Source organism: Melanotaenia boesemani, chromosome 1, assembly GCF_017639745.1.
Source record: "Melanotaenia boesemani isolate fMelBoe1 chromosome 1, fMelBoe1.pri, whole genome shotgun sequence".
NCBI lineage: Eukaryota > Metazoa > Chordata > Actinopteri > Atheriniformes > Melanotaeniidae > Melanotaenia > Melanotaenia boesemani.
In genome coordinates this window covers 10,773,718-10,788,414 of record NC_055682.1, presented here as the reverse complement: position 1 = coordinate 10,788,414, position 14,697 = coordinate 10,773,718, and the positions used below count along the sequence as shown (strand labels likewise).

Sequence of the window (14,697 nt, the reverse complement as noted above, 5' to 3'; positions counted from 1 at the left end):
ATAACATTTTATTGGACATGAGGGATCCGAGTTACATTTGAAAATAGAGTCTGCTCGTCTTCTTTTTGTACAGTGTGTCAAAGTTGGTCCTCCAGTCCTGTCTGTTAATGAGGTGTATACCTACACAACTTCACCTTTCTTAACCATGATGTTGATGGGTGTCTTGTCCTCCTGAAGTTGTCCACCATCGCCCTGGTATTTGGTGACATCTAGGACCAGACGATTCCTACAGGACGACTACAAAAGGTTGTCCCTGTAATCAAACCCCTGACCATCTCAGACTCCTCTTCCACTACCATATAATAATCTTAGAATTTCTGCTGGATTCATGACTGACATGTGCCAACAATCTCAGGTGCAGAGTGTAAAAAGTTTAATTTCCCTTATTCGTCAGAGAAATTATAAGTTCCCTACCTACCTACCTACTGAAACAAAGGAAACAAAGGTAAGATTGATTTCTGAAACTGTTCTTTATGAAAATGCAGGAAATCAATAGTACCATTTAATTTCAATCTGAAAATCATAACGTCAGTTTAAAATGCACAAATTTCAATATCCAACAAACATCCTGACATATAACCTTCTTTATATAACCGTCTTTATTTAGGACTATAAAACCCTCAGGAAAAATATTACATAAAAGATTCAGTAAAATTGCTTCATATTTTATGACCCTAGCATGTTTGAAGCAGTTTTCGTACTTGGTCTGCTGTCCCATATTATCCATCACTTGTTCATGCTTAAGCACACATACTTTTACTTTCAGTTTATGAGTCTCCCATTTTAATTTAGGCTGTTTGTCCTCGCTTTGCTCCATAAATGGAGAGGATTTTAAAACACATTTAATGGGGTTAATAATCACATATATGTTGACCCTTGTATGTTACCAAGCTGTTAAGGATTTGGTGATGGAGAGACAAGTACTGCTCTTTATATACAGACCTGTGCAAAAAACCAAACATTTGAAACTTTAGAAGGGACAAAAAACTTTCATGGACATTAGGAAACATCTTAATGTAAATTTTTATTCAAATTTCAGATTTATTTGAAGGTAAGAGAGAAGCTGCATTATGAAATTAAGACAAATGACCACACTCCTGTCCAGTGTTTAAATTAGGCAGAACAAAAGTTGCATTCACGTTCTTTTAACTCAGCTAGACTCGGATGTTTATCTCTTTTAAACCATCTGTATTCAGAAGATGCTATGAGAACTATAATAATCTGAACTGCTTAGTAAATCTGAATAAACACAAACTGATGCTGCTTAAAACTAGTAGGAGAGTTGGACATTTCCCTTCAGACTGTTGAAATGGTTTGGGATCCTCAGAAATCACCAATGCGGAGCATCGATGTAGAACAGATAAAGAAGCAGAACTGAGATATGAAACAAAGTTAACTTATAACTGATGTTCCAGTTTTGGTGACAAATGTGATTTTTGTGCTGGACGGTTAGATATGTTGTGACCACAGGTTCAAGGAAATGTAGTTTTGAATTTTAAAGAAAATAACATGATACAGTGAGGATAAATTTCCCTGAGGACTCTCCAAAGGGATTAATAAAGTATTTCTATTCTATATTTAATCTGGACAAGATGAAAGTGTATTGATAGTCATTAAAAAAAAGTCTTAACAGCAGAGTTTGTTCACTGTTTAGAATTATGTGATATAAAACTATGAGTGACTAACTTGTGTTGCAAGATGTTTTTAACTTGCACCGCTGACAAAGACTTGTAATTGTTCACGAAAAAGGTTGTTTGCTCCTGGCGCCTTGCGGTGTTACTTCCGATCATTTCAATATTTCGCCAGTAGAGGGCGACAAAGCCTTACATAGACATGAACACTGCTGGCCTTTACCGTTTCTTTCAACGTGAACCGTTTCTGTGGCACGATTTAAGATCGAAAAGTACGGGTGTGGGGGGTATATTTAATATGACAAATGCCAAAATTTACCTTGATCTCAAGTATTGATTTTATTTTTAATTAAAATTTACAAAAAAAACAAACAAAAAAAAAAACTATGCTCTTGATCATTGTAGTCTGGGAAGGCTAAAAGTTTTTCATTGAGAATTCGTGCTTTCTGCTGAACCATTCTGAGCTTCCTCAGAGAACATGAAATATTCTCAAGAGGGGAGAGTAAATATCCAGGCTTTTATCAGATTGCGACAGTTTTCGCCTGCAGATGAAAAACAAAAAAAGGAAATGCTCTGCCTTTAAATCGGCAGCATCCCCATCTTCACGCTTTGTATTGATTTTCTGTCAATCCAAATATTCTGTGAGAAAGTGATGTTAAATGACCCATTTTTTCATGAAGGGCAAAAGGCTGATTCTTGAGACCATTTGCTTCTTGTGAGCCATTAGTCTTGGTTTTAGGGCCATAGTCCTCATAAAATAAATGGACAATTTTTAAGAATGTTTTGTATAGAAGTGTCTAGTTCCATAGAGACATGTCTAATACAGATATCAAAACATGAATTTTAGGTGAGCAGATTTTTACTTAACATTGAGACTTTCCATTTAAATTTTCATGCCAATAACCTCCCTCTCCAAATGATGTCCAAAGGCCATACATAACCATAAACGTGCCACCACAATAAAGCCATTATTGCTACATCTAAAACAATCCTGTTAATCCCACTGTTCAATTAGCAAAATACAGACAAATGTTTGTATTTGACCAGCATTATTGTCACCGGTTCAGTTAAGCAGCTGCTTACAGTCACTTAAGAGTCCCTGGAGGATGAGCCACGGTTGGTTGAGCAGAGCATCTTACCAGCTCAGAGGGCAGAGTGTGGAGGTCAGCTCCACACATGATGCAAAGAGACACTAATGCAGTGGTGCGTTACAAATGAAAAGTTGGTATGAATTATTGATGCCATCATCTGATGTCAAGACTTCAATTCTTTAAGTTGGCACACAGAGCGAGCAGCTTTGATTGGCCTCTGAAGTGCTACAGCGATAAATGACAAATGCCCAACAGAAGGATGCATTCACTTCTTTTATTCATAAGATGGGATTATTTTAAACATCTTATGCACAGCAGATACAAAGACAAACATGTTCTAAACCACAAACTAAATTCCTCCATCACTAATCCTGCTTCCCATTTCAAAATGGCCCTCCCCCCAAAAAGCAACCCTTCACGTTTGTAGTCCAGTTTCACATTCTGAAAGATCGTTTACAGCAATCTCATTTTAGCAGAATGGCAGAAGCCACACTCAATACTTCGTTTGACAGATACCCACTTCCCCTTTAAACAAATTGCACTTTTTCTTTAAAACTACTTCAACAGGATTATAGGATCAAAAATTAACACCAAAACACAAGAGACGACTAAACATCCAACTAATATAGGTTCATTATTTAGTTGCACAAAAATGCATAAATATACATTACGCAAAAAAGTACAAAAAAATTGTACTTTCCTTCGCTCAAATAAGGACAGACACTGATGATCATGAGGCCTGGGATTGGCTGAACGTAGGGATGCATTCACAAGGTCCATGCAAGATAAGCCATTTAAACAACAGCCTAGCTTTCACAGAGGTAAGACCAAGGTTCTACAGGAAAAAACAAAACATTTTGCTGTCTAGGCCATGAGGCAACACAAACACTAAGAAAATTAGGATACACAGAAATCTGCGTTCTAAATTCATGCCAAAAAGACCAACATGCAATGACTTAACGCTTCTAAACCTCCCAGGAGCAGCGGTAACCCATGGAAGGACTAGCTTAACAATAGCGACTTCAATGCGTCAATTTTCCTCAGCAATTATGATCCATGGAGTTTGAATAGGTTTTGCATGAGGATCCCCCCCACCCTTTATTTTTTTTAATTTTTATTTTTAAGTGCTAATGGTACCGCAGTAGTTGCCAAGATTAAGCTCAGATTGTCGACAGCAAGATGGTTTCAACTCCTACTCCTCCCAGAAACAAATCGGGAAGAGATATAAATACTGTTTATAATAATGCACATTTGTCCATTAAATAAACCTGATTAAGTTAATGAAGAGCTTGGCAAACCTCACTTCAGCTGGACAAAGGTGTGGTTTCCAGAAGCCTGATAACAGGAGAAAAAAAAAAGAAAAAAAAAAATTAGGTTCACTAGCATGTTTATAAGTTCATCTTCCAACAAAACAGGCAGTTAAAAACAAGGAAACAAGGTTGGTGTCATTCTGACTCCTGCAATTTTAAAGAGGACTCAAATCCATTTAAGATTATATTTCCCAAAACTACTGGACAGTTTTTAAAATTTACTCAGAGCAATGAATATTTTCAGCTGTAGATTAACACATCTGATGCATTAGAGTAACATTAACAGCAGTACCAGTCTGTGAAACTAAACCATTTTATGTAAACTCTGAACAAAGTCCAAAGAACCAGGTTTAGATGGTGCAGTCTATTTATGCATGCATTACATAGAAGAGTGTGAGGCGTGTTCGCTTGCAGACAGAAAAAATGAAGTGTGCAGAATTATGTTGTTCACCTCACAGCAATTGGCTAAGTCATATTTTAGCTAAATTGTGATGTCTGTCCAACTGTACCTCTAATTTTGCTGACTGTGCATCATTGCATGTAAAATCTTAAAATATGACTTAGGCAATTTTGCTATGAGGCTAACATTACAAATTATATTATAGTTCCACCGATTACCAAAAATATAATCACATTGTTGCCACATGCAAACATGTTCATTTTTGCTGCTGTAAATCCTCGTGCATCAAATGGACAGTAATTCTGGTAAAAATGATCACGTATGATAGGTATTTATTGCTTTGAGAAAAAAAAAGTCCAGGAGTTTTAGGAAATAATGATGGGAAATATTTTTATAAATCCAAAGCTTTTTAAAAGGACTTTACTAATGAGAAACTTGATTAAGACCAAGTTACAGACATGTTTCAGGAAAACATTGGGATGTATCATTTTTATAAAAAAAAATTTAAAAAAATTACCAGCCCTGTCTCTTTTTAACACCACATCCGTTTGAGCAACTGCACTCGTTGACATATTAAGGAGTCTTCAGTTAAACATTGTGTTGCGTCAGTGTTTGGATTCTAGTTTGTATGACATCAGGTTAGCAGAAATCTGAGGGTGGGGTTTAACAAATCTAAAAGTAAAAAACACTGTTTGACCAAAGGTTACTCACTAAATATCTAACAAAACTGCCGGGACTTCCATCCAGGCTGGGAAGTCTCAGAGGGAGTAGGGTACCAGCGCATCTAAAGAAACACAAATATAGTCATGTTCACCAGACCAAAACCAGGCTTCAGAGCTTCAATCCTCAGATCTGCAGATTTCATCCATTTATACTCCGACATGCATTTACAGGCAGGTTCAGGAGGACTGTCCCTTTAAGCCCTGATCGCCAAAACCATGGGGATGTGGGTCACATAGCTGCTCAGTGAGGACAATTGTCCTCAAGTAATTAACCAACATGGAAACGTGGAGAGCTGAACCTCTGCGTGTTTCCACTGGGTCAGAGCTGGTTTGCATGCACTTTCCATATCTGTGTCTTAGTGAAAAGAAGCTAAAATTGTTAAATGGCTTAACATAATCACGCTGTTATCACATGTTTAAAGACACATGGAGACCCTTACATTTGCTGTGTCACAGACAAAACTAACAAAGTCGAGAGTCAGAAGAGCATTTAGGGATCTTTCATCAGAATGCAATTAAAAAGCCCCCCCCCTCCCTTGTATGGCTACCCAGTCAGCTTATGTTCCAACGGGTAGGTGGACAGCTAGTTGGCACCTCCAGAGAAGTCCATCAGGTCTGACAATTTCTCCAAGCAAATACTTTACATTCCTCAGCCTCTTCTGTCGGGCAAAAACACCCTATGTAGTATCTGGCTACTTAGTCTAGCACTCCCCTGCATTCTTACATAGCGAGAGGAAGTTAGCTGACAATGAACTTTAAGTGACCCAACAAGAGAAATATTTTCCATTGCTATTGTTACCAAAAGTCCTGCCCACTGCCTTGTTGTTAGCTGCACTACTGTTGCAGCAATGAGAAAATACAATAAAAAACACTGAAGCACAACATTTCTCCCCCACGTCTCTAATGATCCAATCATGAGCAATAATCGTGTTTTATTTATTTCTTAAGTCACAAAATAAAGTATTTTTGACTAAGATTGCTCCTTTTATACATGCAGCAGCAAACACCATTTTTAAGTCTTCAAATGAACTTAATATCCCTCTGCACACCAGAACAGTGACGCTCAGCACTCTTAAAAAGGGAAGTTGCACTTCTGTCTGGGCCAGAGCCTCCAACAAAAATCACAGCGAGGAATTTACCTGCATGGCATTTTAGCTCTAATCTACATCTACAAACAAAAATCCCTGCTGATTTTAGATCACATTTTGAGACGTTTTCCATTTCTCTATGACGATTACAACTCATGATTAACTTCCACTCAGCTCCCATACAACTCCCATATTTGATACAACTTTAAACCATTACTGTAAAACCTCAGAACCATGGATTAGTATGAAGAATCAAACCTGACCAGTTATCCCATCATTTAGTTTCTGAATAATCAAGTTTTGTAGCTCTAAGTAAATTCATCCCAAGCTGCAGATTCATTTTGAATCACTAAACGCTGCATGTCATGTCAGAGTATATTGAAGTTTAAAAAAAAAAATAAAAAAAAAAATAAAAAAAAAAAAAGGCAAAACAAAAGAGTAACACACACCGGTTGGTCCCTCACCTGGGCGTGGAGGGCTGCAGCAGCGGCCGCGGCCGCCGGGTAGGTGAAGGCTGCGTGAGGGAGGCCTGGGGTCAGCTCCGTGGTATACAGAGGGTATGGAGTCCAGGCATCTGGTGATGCTGGGATCAGTGCTGCCCCTGTCAGATCATCTGGGGAAGTGCAGGGGAGGAGGAAAGGGAAAGTTGACCCATTTTTGTTCATATTGTACTGGGTTGCACCATGTAAACAATCATACAGAGGCTGAGAAATTCTTAAGTGTGTATTGAAAACAGTTTTTAAAAAGCTGACACCCTTGCCTTTTAATTAGATTTACAGGCCTGTGAGTTTTGCTGTAATAATTTGTACTGTTACTATAAAGAACCATATAAAAAGTAACAGACCAGATTTGACTTCCAGTTCATTTCGATGTGGAATCAGCTGAGACGTTTTTACATCTAAATGACTCATTTCCAGCTGCATGGATATCGACTCGTTTGATTAAACTGTGAGGCTCGCCAACAAGCAGTCTGTTTTGAAAATAGAAATGAACTCAACCCCAAAATATTTATTCTTTGGTTACAACAACATAGAAGATGTTGGTCCACCAAGTGCATGAACAGTTACCAAGAGAGAAGTACATCATAAGAACAGTCTAGGAAAAGTTTTTCTTTTTAAAGCCAGCTACAGTAGTTCCATCTTAGGGCTTTCTGCCACACCACACCAGTAAATTTAACCATGCAGGCAAAATCTGGTCTGAATGAAGCTCCTCGCTGCCGTTGACATCACCTGTCTGAACCTAATGAATCAAGCCGACGTTTAGACAAAGGAAGCAAAAATGCCACCACTGACTAAATCCTGTGAGAGTGGAATTTCCCAGCTGGATAGAAGCAAAGCAACTGTCTATAGAATTGAGATGACACATGCATGTGGAGGTGAGTTAGTCCTTAATTTGTTAGAAACTGTTTTGAAGTTGAACCCCTGCCCATTTGTTTTAAATACCACAATGTCTTAAATATTTTTAAAAAGGGCAACAAGGGCCACTGAGCACTAGAATTGCCATTGCCAAGGTGAGAGTGGATGAGAGCCTAGAGTGGTGCAGCCGTACAACTTACATGGGTCCCGTGCAATGAAGTGTGCTCCTAGAGCAGGGTGGATATTTGTGGGGTTCGGTGTGGCCATCAGCTTACTCTTTGCCATCTTCGTGTTGGCTTTAGCAAACTCTAAGCGCAGGGTCTGGGGACTTTCGGGGTCAAAACGGATACCCTGGGGGGAGAGATGGAGGAGGGAAGGAGGAGGGGGACATAGTATTGTAAGGGAGGCGAGCTGAGTTTGAGGGGCTGTAGCTCAGTAGTCTCACATGGCCCCATTTCCTAAAGCAGTGCCTCAATACTCAGGATGCATCCTTCAAGCTTCCCTTGGGCTTCACACCAATGGAACGGAGCACACAACCCCCACCTGACTGTCGTCACAGAACTGAAGCTGGGCAGACTGAAGGATGCATTTCTGGAATATTTCAACCTGCTTGCATCTCTTTTTCCTCATGATGAAATCAAGAGCGCAGGCGACTAGAGGATGAGTTCAGCCTTTGCACGAGCCAGGAGGAGAAAGAGACGAGGAAAAGGGCCAATGGCGAGACTCAAGTGTCATTTCTTTTTGGTGGTTTAACCCTGCTTGTGTTCTTGTGCCCTAAGCGTTGTGCCCACATGCAGGTGAGTAGTATTTTGGTGTATGTGTGTGTTTCTGTGTGTGACTGCTGGTGTGTCTAAGAGGTGATGCTCATAAGGAAGGCTAGGCTATGAGAGAGAAGTGTTAGATACTGCCAACGTGGGCTACTGGGTGACAACATAAGAGGTTACACTACTGAAGATGTGTCCAAATACTACAAATGTGGCTATAGAACAAGTATTACAGTAAAGCAGTGATATGCAAAATAAGGAAAGCTATATGAGACTAAGGAGGATGTGTATCAAGGTCAAAGTAAACTACCGTAAGGCTATGGGATTCTGGCCTCTTTCCAAAAATGTCCCTGCCATTGAATTGTAAGAGACAAAATGGGTTGGCTTTGAGAAATAATGGAAAATGTTTACTCTTTAAAATAAAGACCTTTTTTTTTCTCTCCTTTGAAATTTTAAATACAGAGCAAATCTAAACATTCAAAACACATTTCTTTAGGGAAAAAGGGTTAAAAATGCAAAGGACTTAGAAATGAAAATAAATAGGAATCAGTGCTTACATTTAGTGCATTTTTTGCAGCTTCAGCTCCAGAGCGACTGTCAAAGGTTACAAACCCGACAGGCTGGAAGACAAAAGGGAAAAAAATGTGTTGTGAAAGGTGATGCTCCAGCACAAAAACCTGTAACCTGGTCGTGGTTTCCAAAAGCGTGAAAAGAACAAACAAACATTGCTTGGAAATGATTTAACAGCTAAAGAACCGATGGAAGGCTCCTCACCTGTTTTGATGTTAACTTAATCAGTGACCCTTCATAACCCTGCAGGAAAGAAAGATAGCCAATTATCCACCCTGGATCACATGTAAGAAGTCGGGCATGAACAGCTTACTATATGAAGAGAAATCTGCTTGGCCTGCCGTGAGCTCAAAGTTGCAGACATCTCAAATCCATCTGTCTTACACTTATGTTATAAAACAGGCAACAAGTATGGCTAAAACTAATGCAACCTTCTCTGACTGGACTACAGATAAGAAACTCAATTCTATCTAAAAAGCTTAACATAAGAACCTGTTTAGTATAATAAGGCAAGAGCACGTTATCACGTTTGTAAGCCTCTTTGCTAGTAAAAAAAAAAAAAGTCACAGATTAAGCATGACTTCCAAATACAGCTGCTAGTTTTGTACAAAGTTTTAAAACAGCACTGAGGATGGTTAAAGCATGAGTAACTCTTGAGAAATGGAGGGGAGTTTGTCTGACCAGACAACTGATCTCTCTTGATCCAGATTTATAGCCATGGAAAATTTAACAACTTTAGGGAAACCCTTGGCAAGAGTCCAAACCAGATTTAGCTTCAGTAATTCAGAGTAGGAAAACAAGAGATAAAATACAGTCAATATTGAAATACATCTCTTTATAAACCTTTGTAAAAAAAGTTTTTATTTGGATGTGCATGAAGAAAACTTTAATCAGATTAACACTAAACACACACACTGGCCTGTGTTTGCCAACAGTGGAAGAAGAAGGCAAAGCATAAAAAGACTCAACACGTTATCAGTTTCACAATGTGCAAATGTAAGGAGAGGAAATAAAAATTTCTCTACATGGTGGGTGAGCTGGGTCATGGAGAGGATTGGTTGGCCAATCGTAAGAGCTACTCATTTACACATTCCCCAAGACCATCCATGTGCGAGGGATACCACTTCCAATTTGTTTAGTTAGGACAAGAGTGGGAGGGGTGTTTATGGAACTTGAGTCCGGGCAGGAAAACAGCAATGGCTGAACAATGATGTGGCCTCATTTCCATATACGCAAATTTGTGGACTTCCATTAATGATGGGATTTTAACTACACACATGACCACAGAGCTAATGCTTTGCTTGCAGTAAAAGATGTCACACGCATTAATATAACAGCACCATGTAAAGGGTGAAGAGAACTGTCACCATACCAGATGACAGCAGCTTCCTTAACACTTAAATTTTAAAAGTCTAAAGGTCCACCTCTCTGTGCAGATAATCCTTTCACAAACACTTTCCATGACTCTCTTCCAGTTCCTGGTGTACAGCAGCTACCCTTGATTTTTAATGGCAACAAATCACCTTTATTCCATTTACACACAGCCCGACTTAGCTTTGCAGCCATATATCATCCCATTTTTAGCATGGCCTTAGACATGTGATAACTTGCCTTAAAAGGTCTAAAGAGCAGGTAAAGTTCCCGAGGTTTGATATCAACGGGTAGGCCACTGACGAACAGTGTTCGCACCTGCAAACAGAAGAGAAACTGCATTTAATCATAGTGTTAACACCTCTGTTTCTCACACAGATCTGTACATGATCTTTCACAAATGAAATGAACCAATGACATTTCTTTTATAGATGGAGGGGAAAAAAAGTGTGGCTTTATTAAAAAAAAAAAAGGGATGTATGAATTGACCTATGAAGCAATTGTGCCAGAGTTTACACACATTTAAAAAAAAAAGGCCCTGGTCAACAAAGTGTTATGACCAGTCTCAATCCCAGAAAGGAGGAAATTAACTTCAGATAATTATTTTACCCCAAATTTTAAAAAGAAACATCAGAATACCTTAAATCAGAAAAAAGGAAAATTTAAAACTGAAATGTTTTCCCCATTTTAACCCTTGTACCCATCAAATGGCCTTAGGTTGAAATCCACTGCATAAAAACCCAAAAAGGTTAACTTGATTCTGCAAATCCAAAAATGATTCATTGAGGGATGTAAAAATCTGCACATTAAGCCTGATTAACTTGTCCCGTCCTACCATTTATCCAACATGTTAATGTGCTAAACTGTGGATGAAAGATGGTCCTAATCTTAAAAAGGAATCTCTGGATCTCCCCTAAAAGGGCCCAGGGACCCGCCTTGATCGGCATTCAAAATGTGCAGTACAGTGAGGCTGAGGGAATAAACAGTGCGTTGCGAGGCCCATTAGTTCCCAACCGGTGGGGAGGCCCTCAGTACAATGAAGCTGCCAGAGGAACAGCATTAGACAACAGCGCACAGTGTGACACCATTTCCTTCCTCTGACCCATGGCCCCAACCCTGTCAGCCCTCCGGCATTTTTCAGGTGCCGCACAGCAGCAATTCTCAACCCTTTGCCAGTCAACATATGCAGCAACTGAAAGCCGGCTCAGGACACGCACTCAATGGAGATGTTTGAAATCATCCCTCAGCTTGTCACTGACTTGAGTGGCTCCAAGACTTCAAATGCATAAACTTGAAGTTGGCACAATTAAAAAAAAAAAAAAAAAAATGTTAGTTTAGAACATTCAGAATTCCTGAAAATAAATTTTAAAAAGACTTGGATTATTGACAATTTAAAAGATTTTAAAAAACAAACAACATTTCTGCTCCATTTGCTTCCAATTACATGAAGGAAAGGGGGGGAAAAGCCCCAAAGCACGTTAAGCTAAGAAAAGTCAAGTGGCTAGACAAGTCTTTGTTGGAAGACAATGGGAACAAAAAAAGAACCAACAAAAGGCCTTGTGCTTCCCTCAGTGTCTCTCCATAAGGAGTCATTAAAGAGGAAATATAGCTGGCCACACAGAGAGAAGATGGCAGCTGTGAAGTCTTTATAAGCCAGCTAATTTAAACAATTGATTGTTTTTTTCTTGTAAAAAAATATTTAGACCCATAGGAAAAAATGTAATGCAACATTTTTGACTTTTGATGTCTGTAAAAAAGAGTGACAGCCAATTTAAAATAAATTTTCATAATTCAGTGAGCTGATTTTTTTTTAAACTTAACATTCATGTTGTAAATATTTCCCCCCCAATTTTAAACCTCCTGGTTTTCTTGATATAGTCTACCTAAACCTTAAATAAATTGAAGATAACGATGCACTTGCGGACATGTATTTATTTGCAACAGCGGCCATGGGACTCTGCGAGGTTTAAGAATGCAGGGGGTGAAAAAGAAAAATCAACCTTCAGAAGACGCTCTTTGAGTGGCCCGAACGTCAACGTTGGGAGACTCCACATGAGTCTGAACAGAATGAACACGTCCACTAAATTTTGCGCACTTCTTGCGCTAAAAAAAAAAACTGCTTAAGGACCGCAGTTAAGAGCGACGACATCCCAAACTCCACTTATAAAAACCAAGAACATGGGTCTGAATGTACGGCCGGAAGCACCGTTTCTTACACCAGAACAGAACCGGGTCAAAGCCATGCACGGCGAAGAAAAAAAAAAAAAAAAAGAAAAAAAAAAAAAAACAAACTTTGACTAAAACTCACCTCCTCTTCGATAGAAACGTTGTTATTCGGCTCCGCGTCAGCTTTGAGACTCATGTTGACGGTTGCTTCGGCTTCTGCTGCGCAAAGTATCAAGTTTTTCCTCGTTGAGTGAAATTTCCCCCAAGTGCGTCTGAAGCTGCTGTGAAAGTCCTGGTGGCGTTTGAACTTGAGGAGAGAAGATGTGCCGAGGTGAGGTCGTGCGGACGAGGTATCCGAGGATAGTTTCGTAGCAGAAGTATTACAACGAGAGAGAATCATTCATAAAAGAGGAAAATGAAAGAAAAGAAATACAGCACGCGCTAAACTAAAGGTGAGAGAAGGTGGATTTGTGCTCCGTGTGTGAGTGTGAGAGATGGGGGGGAAAGAAGTGCGCGTAAAAAACAAAAAGCCTCTGCGCTCACATCAATGCCCTCAGCTGTGGGGACTGTGCGGAGGAAGAACAAGTAAACTTTTTTCTCATTGGAGGGCGACTCTCTCTCCTCCCGTCCGTGGGTGCCCCCCCACTCCTCCTCTCTCTCATCCACCTCCTCCTCCTCCTGCTTTTCAATTAGGTCATCAATTATGTTGGAGTCTGCTGTGAGCCGTAATCAAGCCGCAGATCCGCCTCAGCTGTTGCAGGAGGACCCGGCCCCTCACCTCACCGTTTCTATGGGACCCGCACAGCCAATGGACACTGACCAGACCACCCTCAACTTCAGCCTGTATGACATTCTGATCGCTGTATTTACTGTATAGGCTGTAATCTAATACCTTAAAATGAAAGAAAACGATACTCATATTTTAGCAATAGTTCTTCCTATAATGCTGGAGTTTAATAAGTATCCTTAACTTAAATCCATTTTTTAAATAGTCCGTTATTTAAATCCGACCTTCTGTGTTTTCTCATATTTAATCTTTATGACCACATACAATTTTGAGGTATTTATCATTTGTAACCTATAACATTCCTTTTTATTGGCGTGTTTCTCTGCATTTTAGAGGAAATTATGCTGCACCTCTCTTGAAATTATCAGACAAAGATTTTCTTTTTTTACATTTATTATAATAATAACTTGGTAGGCTACACGAATTTATTAAAATCGCCCTATTTTATTCAGATAAAATTGTATTTAATGTGTAAAAATATAGATAATTAACATATAGGGACCCTTTCATGCCTTAAGTATATTTTTAATTCTATGATACATTTGCAAAGGTTTTTTTTAAAAAGATTATTGAATTAGAGTATTTATCCTTTTAACCAAGAAAAATAAAAAGTTTATTTCATCATTAATATTTGCAGGATTATTGGCAATATAAGAAAAAATCTTAGAAATTTACATTGAAGCTAAATCCTTCTTGCTGGCTGTATCAGAGTAAAATTGATTTGATGCACTGAGGGTGTTATATTGAGAGCTCAGACAAAAATGTACATTTTTCACTCACATATTTGGTCATATTACATTCCTCATAACAAAATGAAAGCAGTGTAAAATTTGCTACAACAAATTGCTCAAAAGCTGATGCAGGCGAGTCTGTGATTTAGCTAATTAAATTATAGAACAGGTCTTGTTTATAAAGACAAAAGTACATTTAAATAAATATTATCACCACTCCAGTTCTAATCCTAAAGAACAATAGTAAAAATAATCATGTACAATTATGAGCATTTTTGTGATGTTAAAGGGCTGTGGGTGGAGAATCGGCCTGTGCTGCTTGTCGAGGCTCAGCTCTGGACACGAGCCCAACATACAGCGTGTTTCCTCACAACAAGGCAGCTCTCAGAGGCCAGACCGTTTCCTGACTTTGTATAGGAACACAATCAGGCCTGGAGGGTGAAGAGGAGGAGGAGGAAGATGAGAGGGGGGCAAGTGGACGGACGTGTTCCCACTGTACTTCTTGAGCGATATGAACTAAAAATAACTAAGCTCTTCTATGTTTTCACATGTGTTTCTAAACCCGAGTGGTGGATAAACATACATATATACATTTCCAGAGATAAAGACGGATGTAATCAATTTATCAGAGCTTTGTGTTTCTAAGCAAACAAATCGGCTGCTTCTTTTTGAATGTTGCTTTTCTCTTTGATTTATTGGACATTGAACTTA

The 14,697-nt window shown here is 39.0% G+C and overlaps 1 protein-coding gene across 2 annotated transcripts; it reads right to left on the bottom strand.

Moving 5' to 3' along the window:
• Positions 1-2,982: 2,982 nt before the first annotated feature.
• On the bottom strand, positions 2,983-13,115 carry LOC121643805 (RNA-binding protein, mRNA-processing factor 2a). 2 transcript variants are annotated; one of them, XM_041991359.1, is made up of 8 exons: positions 12,611-13,115; positions 10,543-10,620; positions 9,136-9,174; positions 8,919-8,981; positions 7,798-7,948; positions 6,692-6,855; positions 5,144-5,216; positions 2,983-4,057 (listed from the first exon to the last, which is right to left on the bottom strand). In XM_041991359.1, exons 1-7 carry the CDS (start codon positions 12,866-12,868, stop codon positions 5,151-5,153), a joined length of 819 nt encoding a protein of 272 aa, XP_041847293.1. In that variant the 5' UTR covers positions 12,869-13,115; the 3' UTR covers positions 2,983-4,057; positions 5,144-5,150. The 2 variants fall into 2 exon arrangements, with proteins under 2 accessions (XP_041847293.1, XP_041847299.1); XM_041991365.1 differs by having other exon boundaries at positions 6,707-6,855.
• Positions 13,116-14,697: the final 1,582 nt, after the last annotated feature.